The sequence below is a fragment of the Otolemur garnettii genome, unplaced genomic scaffold, assembly GCF_000181295.1.
Source record: "Otolemur garnettii isolate 467f Iridium unplaced genomic scaffold, OtoGar3 scaffold00049, whole genome shotgun sequence".
Lineage (NCBI taxonomy): Eukaryota > Metazoa > Chordata > Mammalia > Primates > Galagidae > Otolemur > Otolemur garnettii.
This window is the reverse complement of record NW_003852444.1, coordinates 8,605,611-8,621,118: the sequence shown is the minus strand read 5'-3', so window position 1 is coordinate 8,621,118 and position 15,508 is coordinate 8,605,611. Positions and strand designations below refer to the sequence as shown.

At 48.9% G+C, this 15,508-nt stretch overlaps 1 protein-coding gene across 1 annotated transcript; it reads right to left on the bottom strand.

Moving 5' to 3' along the window:
- Positions 1 to 1,857: 1,857 nt before the first annotated feature.
- On the bottom strand, positions 1,858 to 14,015 carry FAM180A (family with sequence similarity 180 member A). Its single transcript, XM_003791595.3, has 3 exons — positions 13,807 to 14,015; positions 3,671 to 3,771; positions 1,858 to 2,202 (listed from the first exon to the last, which is right to left on the bottom strand). Exons 1-3 carry the CDS (start codon positions 13,880 to 13,882, stop codon positions 1,858 to 1,860), a joined length of 522 nt encoding a protein of 173 aa, XP_003791643.1. The 5' UTR covers positions 13,883 to 14,015.
- Positions 14,016 to 15,508: the final 1,493 nt, after the last annotated feature.

The window sequence follows — 15,508 nt, the reverse complement described above, 5'->3', positions numbered from 1 at the left end:
TACCTGTCTGTTGGCTTTTGTTTTATCCAGACAGTGATACTCAGAGGAAGGTGAAGGACAGTGAGAGGCAGCGTATAGGCAGGCAGAGACAGAGCAAGAGGCAACCAGGGGAGACTTGGAGATGCATCAAGAAAAGACAGAACGATATCAGAACTGGGCCGAAGTAGAGCAGCAGAGACACCAACCGAAATGAAAAGAAAAAGACCAGCAGAGTGACCATGTTAGAGAGAACATGTGACATTAGAAAGAGAAAGGAAGATTGAACAAAAAAGTGTGGACCAGAACCTGCATTGAAGGGAGTGAAGGGGAGACAGACATTGACTTTCTGGGCCTGAGACTATCAGGAGGCAGCGCTGTATTTTTCTCCCATGATGGTGAACACCTTCCTCCCGTGTCCAGTACGCAGCTGGTACTGCTAGGCAAAGCTCATTCTCCAAAGAGTTTGGAGAAGTCCAGGCCTGATCATCATCAAATGATGATTGTTAAAGATCCATTTTAGAATCAAATTCAGCTCTATGGATCCTCATTCACTCAAAGACCAGGGTTCTTGCAGCTTTAGCTCTCAGAGCCCATCTATGAACCTGGAAGAAGCCAGAAAGATCTCCGAGCTGGCACCCTTATTAGAACCCAGGTGCTTGACTCCTTGCTGAGTCCTTCGTCTTAACTCTTAATATGAAATTATAATAGTGAAAGACAGGTTATATTGGTAACAGCTGATGCAGTCTAATAGCCTGATTGGGGGAGGGGGTTGGGGAAAAAAACTTAAGAGCCGGACACAGATTTAACAAAGCCTGCCTGAGATCTCCCAGGGTTGGTACAGACCATCCAGCAGAACTCTGAGTAGTATCTGACAGTCAAATGATTGCAGAAATTTCAGAGATAGAAGGAATTTTAGAGATTTTTTTTCAACTCCTTCATTAGAATATTTCTAATGATTATTTTACGAGATTAAATAAAATCTTACGGCATGTGTGACACATATATAAGATAAACAGATGTTGAGTCAATATTTCTAAAATGAAAATGTTGGTATCTGAAAGAGTAGAATTCTGCCCTCTGAAAATTGTTTTCATTTGGAGCACTTAGTTCTCTGATGATGCTGTAAGGGTTATTTTAGCATTAAGACAGCCAGGCATGGGCCTGGGAGCACCTCGTTCACTGGGAGGACCCTCTCAGCCTTAGCTGAGCTTCTCTGTTCAAAGACATGGCATGACTGGAACTGGACCCTTCCAATTTTTCTTCTATGTTAGACCAGTTTTCAGAAAAGAAGGGTTAAGACATACAGGTCATAAAATTACTGATTTTCTAACTGATTCTTCTTCGTGGCTTTAGGAAAAGTCAAGAAATGTATCCATGGCTAATAATATATTTGTTTGGGTATAGCTCTAGTTAGTTTCTATTTGCTAGAGAACCTCTGAAAAAAAAGTTCATTCAGCCTAGCACTTTGGTCCCTTAGGATCAAAGAAACATGTGCCCCATCTTCCTGACATGCCCAACCCCCTATGCTGCCTCCTCTCTCTCTGTTGGCACTTTCAGGTGTGTGTAGCAATCACCCTGTGTTGATGGCGTATTTCAGACTTCTGCATTTCTGCACGTCGCCGGGGACACATTCTGCCTCTGGAGGCATCTGGGATCACCACTGCAGCCCTTTCTTCCAGCCCAGGTCACCTGATGGCATGATGTGTCTACCAGGAAGCTACAAGGGGCAAAGGAGAATCGGGGCTACTCTGATTGTGTCTCTGCCACTGTGTTGGTGGTGCGTGTTTTTTTGCTGGTCTCTGTAGATGGAGTCGAGAATGAAGACTTTCTGGGTCACTGTGCATGCTGGCCCCTGCTCCCCTGGTCTGGGCCAGGCTCTCAGGGAGGCACTCCAGGACGTGAGGACCGCATCAAGTCATGCCTCAGGGCCTGGAAGAGGCTGATGAGGGCCTGGGCCCAGATGTCCTTCTGATAACCTTGGGACAGGGCTGTGCGGTAGGCCGTGTAGGCAAGGGTCAGGACTGTCCTTTCAAAGTCTTCTTTCTTGAGGATGCCAGGGTGGTTGGAGAGGCTGGCACTGAGCCTGCGGATGTCCGGAATGCGCTTGGGAATCACGTCATTGCAGACAGTGTGGAAGTCCAAGGCCTTCCGCAGGGAGGCGAGCTCCTCATCCTTGATGGAGACCTTCAGGTCAGGGCTGATGTCAAGTTCGGCCAGCAGGAACTGGTGAGAAACAAGGGATGTGGAAAAGACATGAAGCCAGGCATTGCTGAGGACACAGTTATAGTCATCATCCATGTATCACTTAGGGAGAGGCTGTGGACATTGCTTTGAACCTCTGGCCTGTCTCTCCCACTTGCTGTGCAACCTTGAATGACTTACTTACCTTCTCTGAGCCTCACTTTCCTTCTCTGTAAAAATGATTAATGGCAACGTCCACTTCAGTGGGATATTGTGAGAGTTAATACAAATATGGACAAGTCTAATATGGTGCCTGGTACAAAGCCAGTATTGAAGTAACTAATTCCTGTTTCTAATATCTTAGATAGATACCTTCTTCCCTTTCTCCCTCACACCCACTAAACGTCTTCTATGGCACAAATTGACTATTTCAGATAATTTTAAAGCAGAGGCTGGGAATTTGAAGGAGGCAGAGAATTGTGCTAGGACCTAAGTGGGATACAGAGATTTGCCCTCACCTCTCACCTGGTCAGGTCGGTCATGCCCATCCCTGCGTGGGACCAGGCTCATAGCCAGAAACTAATAAGTTTCTCCAAATCCTGCCTCTTCTGTCTGTCTCCATCTTCCTGGCTCTGATCCACCCTCTGTGCTGCTGTCTGCCATCTTTCTAAAACACAAGTCTGTTATATGACTCCCACATTCAAGGCAAAGGCTACAACTTTTCCATTCTGCTCCCAAGGCAGAATTTGAAATCTCCTCCCTGGCTCAACTGTGCAGGTGCAGCAGCTGTTTTTTAATTAACCATACAGTCCAGGTGCGTGGAGTTGGGGGTTGGTGAAGCTGCGGGGGAATTTTGGAGATTGTAATTGTGGGAAGTCAGGCCCAGAGAGAAGCAGTAACTTAGGCAAGGGTGCACAGCCGGTGCACAGACCCAGGACGAAAGCTCAGCTCTTGAGCCTGGGATTGTACCAGCAAACTGAACCAAGTGACCTCAGGAAATTCCTGCTTGTGGTTTGGGGGAGGAGTGGGGTCTCAGAGATATGGGGTGACAGGCAGAGGAAGGCTGCCTGTGGAGAGGCCCAGCGCTTCCAGAAGCTGAGCAGGGTTATCTGGGCAGCCAGACAGCTGGGCGGTTGCAGCATGCAGGGCCTCAGGGACTTGTGGCCCCAGGCAACATCTTGGCATTGTCTGGTCACCACTGACAAGTCCTGCCTCAGAGCCTTTGCCTGGGAACATGGCCACTCTCCAGTGCCTGGGTGCTGGGATTCGTGCCGGTGGGCCCATCTTAATGCCTGGTTTGGCCTGGAGTGAACTCTTAATGCCATCACTCCCTGTTATAGCACATGAGAATGGAGAACAGGACAGGGAATACCTCCCCTTGGAATGAGTGGGGTTCTGTGACCTGCCTCACCTGGCCTCAGCCATGTCCTACCACAGCAGGGGCCACTCACGTCCAGGGGGTTGGCTCACTCCTCCTTCTCCGAAAAAGACCACAGTCCCCTCTGCCTACCTCATAGAGCAGCTCCACTTCCTCCAGGGAGGTCTGCAGGACGGGGTTCAGTGGCATGGAGGACGACCGCTTGGGCCGGTGGGCAGCAGGGAAGAGCACAGCTGGAAGAAATGGAAGCGTGAGCGCTGGTTGCTGGGTGTGCCCTGGCCTCTCCTGCGGGTCACCTGGAAGGTGCCCAGGGGGCCTTAAAAACCACTGACTCAGGGTGGGCAGAGATGACAGACACCCGCCAGCCCATGGGTCCCAGAAAGCTTTCAGGTGTGTTAGACCAGTGGTTTCAAAATTGCTGCTTATTAGAACCACGTGAGAAAGTTTAGAAAGTGTATATGCCTGGGAGTTTATATTAAAGCAAAGCAGAATGAAGCAACACTGAAGTGAGTGAGCAAAGAGAAGGCTTCTAATGTAGCGAGTGGATCCCCCAGAAGTACCGTGCCCTTATAGTACTGCGCATCTGAGCACTTTATTCTGTCAGTAGGAGGTGCTGGGAGGTATTTATTCCTATCCCTTTTATCACAAGATCAGACTCCTGGCTACCCCAGCCATCGTAAATACAGCTGCCAAGAATCTGAACACAGGTGACAATGTAGAGGAAGAGCATGCGCAAGGCACAGCCCTGGGGACCAGGTGGCCACCCTCAGGGTTCCCCTCAGGGTTGGCTGATTTAGAAACACGTTTGGTCTAAAGTCAGTGGAGAAAGTTGTTTCCTGGTGTTTACATGCAGAAGTGTAGCTGGGGGAAGGCGGATGGGTCCCCAGAAGCACACAGGCTAGCAAGGTTTGGGCACCGGCTGAGGACACGCGAGGGAGAAGACAGAGCATCAGAGTGTAGGAGTGACGGATCACTATTAAGTGCAGGTCTCTGCGTGTCAGGTTAGGGGCAAACAGTCCCGACCAGCTCCACAGCCCTCTGCCACTGACAGAGGAAGGTGCAGCTTCTTCAAGACATTTGATTGTGATTTTCTTAAAAACCTGGGGAAATAACTGTAAACATCTGAGACTGGGAGGGGAGTGGCACCCCTGGAAGTCGTGTGAGCACACTTTGCATGACCATAAAGGACAGCTCTGCCGGTTGACAATGGTGCCCTTGAGCCCTTGAGCAAGGATCAAATTATGTTCAATGCACTCTGGTAAAGAAGGCAGGGAATGACGTAAGGGTTTCCATCAGAAGTGATAAAAAATGAAAAGGACTTTCCTGAAAAACTCACTGGTGGGAATCTCCCACTTCTAGCAAAAGCCCATGGGATATAGTATTACTGTAATATTGCCATCTCAGTAACTCATGAATGATCAATGCCACACACTCCCCGAGGACTGGGGTAAATGTGGGTTGAGGTTTCTGTGCCCCCCAGCAGAGCCTGGCCGGCATCAGGGGCATGCACTGGGCATGGCAGTTGGCTGACCTCCTTACTATGCTGCGGGAGGCCTTGACCGGCAGATGGACCAGCTCTGCCTCCTCAGGCCAGTCCTGGGGAAGGAGCCTGGGAACTTCAGAGGGTATTTCCCAGCCCAGCATTTTAGAGGAATTTATTCTCTTTGTGATAAAAGACCCAGTTTCCTGCAGAATCATAGACTTTAGGGCTTGAGGAAGCCTTTACTCTTCAACCACTGGTTCTGCCTATAGTTTTAGGAGCAGCTGAGGATACAGAGGTGTCTTGTACTCTAGTGCTTTAAAACCATTAGAATCTCTTGAATCTCTTCAGGGGTTTTAAACACTTATACCAAGGGACCCAGCTTCAAGTTTTGATTTAATTGAACTAGGGGGCAAGGGAGACATTAAGATTTTTTTTAAAGCTTCATGAGGTTGAGAAGCACTGTCCAGAGCTTGACCTGAGGTTGTGTAGAATCCACTGTACCCACTGTGTGGCCACTCTCGGGTAGACCAATGGTTTCCAGCCTTGATGATAGGTCACAACTGCACGGGAGCTTTCAGAAACCCAAATGCGAAAGGTCATATCTCGGGCCAATTTGTGGACATTTCTGGGGATGGAGTGTAGCCTGTGGGACCTTTTGTGGCTCTGGGTGATCACAAGATCACAATGAGCAGCCAGGGAGAATAACCACCGTGCTATCCAATTCTGAGCCTTCCTACCATAAAGCAATTCCAAGCTCATTCAAAAGACCAAGGACATCGTGTTCTCAGAGGCATGGGGTGGAAAGCACAAAGGGGGCACATACTTTGCCTTCTCTTTCCTCTTAGTAGGAGAGGAAACTGTCATTGGTCCGGTATTTGTCAAGGTGTGACCAAGGTAGATGAGACCTCCTTCTCAGGCTGGGATCTGAGAGTGACTTTACTTCCTTAATTCTGCTCCCAGAATTTCTCTTTTATTGCAAAATTAAGGATATTTTCCCCCTAAGCCAAACCAAAACCCATAATGACTCAGCCCCCAGCAGATGAAGGGCTTAGGGAGGGACTGTCAGGGGTGGGGGGTCCTTTCTGCTCCCTGTAGTCTCAGACCTCCTGTGGCCACCTCCCTGGAAGTTATTCCCATCCTAGACCCAGACTTCCTTCACTCAATTGTTTCCCTGTGGACAGCAGCACTCCTCTACCAGGCTTGCCCCAGGTGGAGCCCTGGTTCCCAAGGAGCCGAGAAGAAAACGCTTCCTGATTCATAGCCGAGCACGAGAGTGAGCATTTTGTCATTTCCAATAGCCATTGTTCTCCTACGGAATAATAGTTTGGTGGAGATTGTTAGAATAGCCTGTAGTCGAGGGACACAGCTATTGCTTTAGAAAGTATGTGCGGGAGCACAGGAACCTTAAAGATGAGTCCCTCTCCCCCCACCTAATCCATCCACTTGCCTCTCACATTTCTGTAGCTGCCTTGATCCTGTGCATTGGGCAGGGCAGGGCGTTTATGTCCCCTCTGTCACCAGAGTGCAGCCAGCTCTGGAGTGGACATCTCAGTGGCCCAGAGCTGCCCAGGTCTGAGTGAGGAGAGATCTAGAGAGGATAAATCATGTTGATGCTGGAGATGGCGGGCAAGACACAGCTTTCTCTTGTCAACGTTAGAACGCAGAGGTAAAAAGAAATGCACAGTCACTCCAAGCTGGTCTTGCCAGTAATGAGCGCTGGACCCTGCCAGAAACTCCAAAGGCTGAAACAAGGGCTGACCAACTCCCAGATGTGCATGTGCAAAGCTTGAAACTAGACTCACACCTACAGCTTCAGAACAACAGCCCTGCTGCCCCCAGGAAGCCTCTCCTGGGAGCCCCGTGGTGTTCCTTCCCTGTCTCCTGAGCTCTGCGTCCATTCCCCATCTTGCTGTGTGTCACCCTGCAGTGTTGTCTGGACAGCCAGCTGGGCGGGGGGAGGGAGAGGGGAGGGAGAGCAAATGGGTTTAGGTTTCGGCAGATTGACCTCGGTTTCTTCATCATGCAGTGCTCCAACTGTGGTCTCAATATATATTTTGGGATGATTAAAAAAAAAAAAACTAGTAGTAACAAAACAAAACAAAACAACAGCCCTGGAGAGGCTTCAGGCTTTGCTGATTTTCCTTCCATTCCCTTCCATCCGATTCTTCAAATTTATGGAGTTCATTTTAAGTTCAGCTCCCTGCTCTCTGTGAAGGATTAGTACACTGCTTTGCTCAGCATGGTCTGCACAGGGCTGCGGGAGGGTGGTCTGAGGGCGCCTCACACCCAGGCCCTTCTGATAGAGGCTTCTCTGAAAGCAGGTGGGGACACCGCAGACAGCAGGAGGGGCCGCCGGCACACCGAGACAATCACTGGCTTTGTGTACCCTTTGCTTGGTGTAATATTGGGCCAATTTGCCTTCTCCCTTCTCCACTTGATGCTCCACGCCTAGCCTGGTAGGTGCTACCTCAGCATGTGAATGTGTCCCTGAGGGCCACTCAGTGTGTCTGCTGCACAGGCTGGTTTGGGGATGAGGAAGCCAAATAGCAATCTCCTCCCTGACTATCCTGGACACAAGTGAATGTCTGTGATCTGCCAGATCAGCCAGCAGCCAACTCTCTGGTTAAGGTCAAGCCACGTGGACTCAGTCAGTCCAGGAGCTGGACCCCGAGTTTGTGATTCATGTGTCGTATCATGTTCTGCCTGTGTCTTCTGTCGAGAGACACTTCTGGTCTTCAGACAAAAGCTATGGACTTCAGGAGCTTAGGAGCTCAGGAGTCCCCACTGCGCTCCAGGCAGTGTGCTTTGCACTTGTGAGTTAAGTATTAACTTCCCACTTTACAGAGGAAGAAAGGTGGAAGTAAAGGAAATTGTCTTAGGCCACCCAGTTTGTTTGAGGTATGAGGGGGATTAAAATCCACATCTCCCAGGCTCCAAAGCCAACCTGACCGATAGGGTGAACAATGCTATCTTCTGCAGTACATCCCCCTGAAGACTGGGCAGTCTTCCCCTCTGAATAACAACAGGAAGAATCAGTGTAGTTACTTATTAGTGAATGAATGCATTTAATATAAAATATATTCTTAAATGGATCACATTCAAAAAACGTCTAGCTTTGACTTATAATCATGTGGTACGCGAGGCCAGTCTGGACAGTCCGTAGGATGACTCATGTTTGCAGTCACTTGGCAAAAGCACAACCCAACTCTGCCTGCTCCACACCTGCGCCTGTGCACCTGGCGGGGGCTGAGGAAAACCTCACTGTGTGGGGCCTCACTTCACGTTCATGGGCACCAACCTCACCTTGGCCCGTCAGTGCTGCCAGCAGTCACCCGTGTTTCCTGGTCTCTCGGACCCTCCCGCTTTCTCAGATAACAGTTTCATGTGTCTGCTCTCTCCTGGAGCCGGCTACCTGCCTCTGACCCCACACGCTGACTTCTCTTCTGTTGCCGTGTCTGTGCTCCTAACTAGAGCCAGCCTTTCCATGTGTGCACGAAGTCCCCTATAAAGATGTCACTTTAGCAGTTCACCCTTTTCTTTCCTACACCATTAACCTTCCCCTGTCTGCTGGATCTTTCACAGCAGTGTGAAAACTCACTGCTGCTGCTTCCGTCTTTATAAGAAAAGAAAAAAAAAAAATCCCTCCTCGCTGGCTGCTCCTCCTTCTCGCCTCCCTCTCCGCATCCCAGGCATCTGGCCTTGTCTCAGGCTCTTCTAGCCTCACTCCCTTCCTCACTGACTTTCAGAGCTTCAGACTGGAAGTCTCTCTATCCAATTGCCCACTGCACTCGCCTTTTGGGTTAGTAATAGCTGTTTCTTTTTACCCCATCCCCAACCCCTAGGTATACACTCGCGGGCATAGAGTCTCCCCCGACATCTCTGGGCTCCCCCAGCTTCTCAGCACTCAGGTGTCATTCTTGATTTTTTCTTTCACATCCCACTTTCAGCTAGTCATCTAGACTGGGTGGCTGTACCTTCAACATTTATCTGGGACCTGGCATTCCTGCTGACCTCTTGGTCCCAGACTAATGGTGTCTCTGCTTCTAGCCATGGTCCCTTAACACACCAACTGAAGCAATTCTGTAGATACACAAGTCTGACGATGTCACTGCTCTGTGCAGAATGCTCTCTGGCTTCCCATCCTTCTCAGAGCACAATCTGCAAATGGCTTCCAGGTGCTACAAGATTTGATATTTTTTTTTTCTAAATTGGGGTAATACCTTATTCTACGCCATAGAATGAGTGTTCTTGGACCTCTTACTACCTCTCTGGATTCCTCCCCTGGCTAATGCCTCTTGGCCCACAAAGCTTCCTACGGTTTTTGCACCTATCAAGCATGCTTCTGCCACAGGACCTTTGCACGTCTGTTCCTCTGGCCTGAATATCCTTCCCCCAGGAGATGGCATGGCTCCCTCCATGGCTCACTCTCTCTTCAGATCTTAGTCACCTTCTCAGTGAGGCCCCTCATGACTACCATATTTAAAACAGTCTCTATATTCTCTAACCTCCTTATCTTATTACCATTCAACAAATTCTATTGTTTTTAAATAAATTAGAAAATATCAACTTCACAAGGGTCTGGGATTTTGTCTGTTTTTCACTGCTGCATTCCCAGTGCCTGGCATCTCATCCATACTATTGTTAAATGGATAAATAATCCCTTAGGAACATATTTTCTACCTTTCTCACTCAACCCTATTCTTTTCCAGCAAAAAAAGATTTCACTTTACAAAAATCTTTATGTTTTCAACAGGGTAATTCTAGAGTTTAAAGGTTCTGGCTAATTATCAGAAAGTAGACGTTCTGTCTCCACCATACGCTCCCTTTATCTCTGAGGAGTCCCAGGTCTGGCCTGAAAGAAGCTACCTTTAATTGACCTCAGTAAAGGCTGTCCCCTACCACCCCACGCCTGAGCCCTTCCAGGGATTTCCTGCCTATAGAATACATTCTACCTGCCTTTGTTTTGCAGCCAGCCTTCTCTTTGACTTTGTATAATCTGGGTAAAAATCTCCTCCTTCTTTCCACCCAGGCTCGTGTGTTCCACATTACTGAACAGTGTTAAGGCTGACCACAATTCCCACTTAACGCTGACCACAGTTCCTACTTAACTGTGCGTAGCATTTATACCAGGGAGCTTGTTGGAAAGCATTCAAACTGCAGACCATCTCAAGCCAAACTGTATTTTTAATGAATTAGTTGAAGCCACCCTATGGAAAGGATGTGGGTGTGGCAAGGAAAAAAATCTCATTTATGAAAGATCTTTGGCCAGAGCCTACTGATGTCACTAAGTTTTTGGCTCCTGGGCCAGCCCTTTGGAAATGCAGTGCTATTCTGGGTGAGCCAGGGTTTCGGCCAGTGTGTGGGGGTCCCTGGGGAAAGCTTCTGAGAGAGCTGCTGACAGCCAGCTTCTCATGGCTAGAACCTCTACCACATAGGGGGAGCTTGGGACAGCCGAGGGCAGGGGAGGAGCCTAGAAGGGATTGTGAGATGTGGAAACCAGGTGAACGAGAATGGGGATCCTGAGGTCAGATGAGCCCTGGGGATCAAACCGAACTCTCCTCTCCCAACTAGGGGTCTGGAGCACTTCCCTTCATGCCCACCTGCAGTTACTTTTCTTACCTATAAAGGGCCAACACAGCTTGTGTCCATGGAGGTGGCCTGAATGGTGCAGCCGGCAGTGGTTCAGTGTGTCAGTGCTCACTGAGCACAGCCACAGGCCCTTCTGTCACGGAATGTTCTTCACTAAGTTCACACACAACCCCAAGATGGTTACCCCCAAAATGACCTAAATTCCAAAGGCTGCTCTTTCTATTAAAGCTACTTTTTTTTTTGAGACAGAGAGAGTCTCAAGCTCTCGTGCTGGGCACAGTGTCATGGCATCACAGCTCACAGCAACCTCAAACTCTTGGGCATAAGTGATTCTCTTGCCTCAGCCTCCCAGGTAGCTGGGACTACAGGCTCCTGCCACAACACCCAGCTATTTTTGGATTGTAATTGTCATTGTTGTTTGGCAGGCCCGGCCAGATTCGAACCCACCAGCTCTGGTGTATGTGGCTGGCATCCTAGCCACTGAGCTACAGGTGCCGAGTCCCAAAGCTACTTTTAAAAGAAATAATTTATATGTATTTAACAAAAACATAGCTGTTCATATCAATGAGTGTATACATATTCCTTTCTAGTCATCTCCTGTCAGGTGGGGCTCTGGCAGAACCCAGGGTGTGCTAGGACTTGGGCCACCTGTAAGTCTGTGTGTGAGAGTGTGTGGACACGGCTTCCTTGGGTTGGCCACACTAACCACAGATGAGTCATTTGGTATTAATCAAGCTGGTGGGACTGGAACAAGCAATCTGGGATCCTGGAAAGCTGCCTCCTAGGCTGGAATCCTAGAGAGTGCTTCTTAGGGAAAGGCTGGGGCGGGGTGGGGAAGAGGATGTTCTAATAGCAGACTGTTTCGCCTTTGGGTTTAATTTTTTAAAATTTCAGATTAATCAGGTTACAATGTTCGTATTTGTTCGATAGAGTCTCTGTTTGGGGGTTTATTTCTACATTTCTATATGTTGGAGTAGGAGGGTGGGAAGGTGGTAGTGGGTGGGTAGGTAGAAGGCTGGGGGTAGGAGAGGCCCCCAGGATTGTTAGAGGGAGCGGTCACCCTAAGGCTGTTCCCCAAGGGAATTCTTGTAAAGTAGAGCTGGGTTAAGGATGGGTTAAGGATGAAGGTGAGATACATTTGGAAAAACTCTTATTCATTTGGGTGTGACTCCTATTCCGTCTTTAAAAAAAATGGCAAGAATTGTCATTTCTTTTGCAATTAGAAAAAAATGTTAAAAATGAAAATAAAATACCAACTATGTGGAAGACTTTTGATGCTGGTTGGAAGGACTTGGTATCATTTACTGGCTCAGAATGCTAATGAACCACTGATCTAGCTCTTTGCATCCACTGTCTGATACAATGGCCTTGCCGTCAGATGTGTTGGTGTTGGCTTCGCGTCTATAGCTGTGAACTTACGAGGGACGCACCTTCCCAGGGAGGAGGGGGTGGGATAGGGTAGTTGCTCCCAGGATGTTGCTACAGAACACCCTGTTGAGAGCCTCACACTTTCTTTCATGAAAAATTTTCATTTAAAAAAAATTGGCAGGTAATAGTTAAAATATAGACAAGCGTTTCATCATTTTCGTCTACATTTCGAATATGACCCTTACAATAGCACTGTGTGGGTAACTTTTATTATTGTTAGTATGATAACTGTTAGTGAACTGAAAAGCTCAGAGAGGTTAAGAGACTTGCCTGAGATCACACAGCCCATTAGAGGCAGAGTTGAAACCTTGGAGTCCCTTGCAGGGTTGCTCATGGTGTGGCCATAGTGTTTACAAGCTGTATTATTAGTAAATCATCTTTTTTGCTTTCTAACAGCCCCTGTTTGAGGAAGAGGGGATATTATTAACCCTTCTGAGCAGGCAAATGAAGCAGTTTCTCCAGTGTGATGAAGGGGTAAGTGTCAGAACCCAGCTCTGAGGTCTCTGCTCTCTACTTACAAGTGCTGCCCCCCTAATTTGTGCTTCTCATGAGCAGGAAAGTGCGTGTGCAAGTGTGCACGCATGTACACACATGCAAAGATTCCAAAAACAGGGGACTGCTATAGCATCTACCTCTGGGCAACAGGCACTTCAAGCTCAACTGAGAGGACTGGTAAGACCCTGATATCAGGCTTATACACGAGGAAGTAATACCCAAAATAAAAACAGTGGCTTTGCACCCCCCCCCGCCCCCGTGCCCTATTTCAGATCCCTCCCCGAGTGGCTCTGTTCTTCCCACTTGGGCTGTTCCTTCTTTCCATGACACTGTCCCTGAGAAACGGGAAGTTTGTCGCAAGCCACTGTGCTACTCTTTATCCTGTTTCAGAGCTCTAGAAACACCTCTGGCCTGACTTGAGGCAGCCCCATTCTTCTTCTAGTTCTTTCTGGGTAAGTGAACTCGGTTGACTTCCGAGAGTGGAAAGATTTCAGTTCAGATTGGTGAGGCAGGGGCAGCACTCCTGGGTCCTCATTTCCTAAAAGTGATAAACTAACTAGCTCAGGTGCTGCCAGGGTCACCCAGGTAGAGCCAGTACCAGGGGCATAGGGAAAAGATGCCTCTAGCTCTGAGGAGCCACGTCCCAGGGAAACAAGTCAGTGGTGAGAAAAAAGACTTTGCTGGGGCCCCTTCCTTGCTGTGGGGAGTGGCAGGGGTCCGTGGGGGCAGCAGGGGCACACAGGGTGCTCACCTGCCACTGTGCCCAGCTCTATCTTGCTGCAGAGATGTGTGCCCACCTGCCCAGGAGGCAGCAAGGAGGCCTCCATCCTGGCAGCCCAGGCCGAGAACCTCTGCTCTAGTTTCCCCAGGGAGCGGGCCTTTGGCATCCCGGCCCCTGTTTAGCAGCAGACCTCAGCACCTGCTCTCCAGACGGTCTGTACCAGCTGCACAGCTGGTGGGGGTGCTCCAGGGCATCTGTCCACCTTCTGTGAAGCAGAAACGGGTTCTCCAGCATGCCAGAAAGGGATGCCCTCTGGGTTCTCCACCTCAACCAAGTTCTCTTGAGCAGCTTTGATTTTTTTTCAGTGTCATTTTCCCATCACCCTCTAACAAGGAAGACCATGTCAACAAGCACAAAGCACTTGGCAGAGATGAGATACAAGGAGGGTGTGTGGCTTCTAATGTCCTTCCCTCTGCTTATGACCTTCCAAATTCCTAAATGTATTTAAGAATAATGAGCATCAAGTAAGCAAATGAGTAAAACGTAACTCACCCCTGCTCCACCCGTGGGACACAGTCGCCTGGGCATTGTAATACACCAGCAGAAGCAGCAACGTGTTCCAATGCATTTTGGCCTCCAAAAAGATGAGAACTTGACCCTCACACCCAGTAGGACCACAGCCGTCTCAGGTACGCCTGTGCTGACGCTCCCAGGGAGAAGACAGTGAGCTGCCCACCCTTCCCTTTGCAGAAGTGCACAAACGTCTCCCTTGCCCGAGGAGGGTGGAGGCCGAGGGCTGCGTCCTGGGTGGGACAGGAATCGGTACCTCTCTTCAGCCAACTCTCTCTGGGATTGGGGGACCGGGCTTCCACAGAGAGACTCTGTTTTTGAGCACATCTGGAGTGACTCACGGGGCATGTGATCTCCTTGGCAGTGGGGTGGATAAATATAATTTCTGTACTTGAGTTCCATGTGTTGGATGCACCCACTGGAATTTTTCTTTAACAAACAGACCCGCGGAACTTGCTAGAGAGCCTGGCGGAGAGTTGGCCGCTCTCCCCGTCCACACATACTGCACCAGAGCCAGGGGCGAGGGTTGGAGGGAGAGCTGGGAGTCTGGCTGGCGGACACCCCTGCTGGCTGGGCCCAGAGTTGCCTTCAGGACAGCAAAGTCATTGTAGTGCCTGGGCGGAGTGTCACTGTTGGTCCTTCCCAGATTTAGACCTAGAATGTTGGTGCCTGGAGCCAGGCCTAGCATCAGCCAGGATCGGGGGAGTGGGCAGTCTGGGCAGTAGCAGACATGTGGCAATGACGTGGTGCCTTGGTGTCAACTGTGAACCTGTATAGGTTACGACCCAGGAGCCCAGAGGTGGCCCCATTCACATTCATACTCCTTTCTGGAGTGTGCCTAGACTTGGGACCAAACCCCTTTGAATCCCTCAAGCAAAGTGGTTGTGTTTTCTGTGATCATTTTCATATATTGCTGTAGACACCTATTTTGTCCAATGCCAACAGCCTCACCTTCTCTAAAATTACAGATAGGGAGAGCTAGCACTTGGGGACATTGAAAGATTACTTCCTCCTGTGTGTTTCCAACCTGTGGAGGTGATGTCCAGGGGCAATGGCTGTGGCAGACAGGTCCTCGAGGGTCACCTCTGTCAATCTCCTCTATTCTTTTTATCTAATATAAGGAGCTGTTAGGAAAAAAGAAAAACTGGACTATAAAATTTGGAAACCACTGACCTCACTGATGTTAGTAATAGGTACTGGCACTTCATTTGTTCCAGACGCTGTGCTAGGGGTGCTCCTTCTGAGAACTGGTTTAATGTGCACGCCTGTGCACTGGGGATGGAACGGCTCTCCCCAACAGAGAGACAAAGCGAGTCAGAAAAGTAACCTATAACTTTCAAGTGCCCACATTAAAAATGTAAAAAGAAATAGGTACGATTAATTATAATGATGCCTTTTCTTTAACTCAATATATTCAAAGCATTATTATTTCTGCAATATAGTAAATATTAACAAGGTGTTTTATATTCTGTGTTTTACATTAAGTTGTTGAACTCTGAGGTATATGTCACACCTTAGATTCAGACCAGCCACATTTCAAGTACTCAGTAGCCACCTGTGGCCAGGGGCTGCAGTGCCAGGCAGTGTGGGGTAGAAGGTGATAGGGCAGGCTCTGGGGCCAGAGGCCTGTCTTTGAATCCTGGCTCTGTCATTTACAGGCTGTGTGATCTTGGTGGAGTTCCTT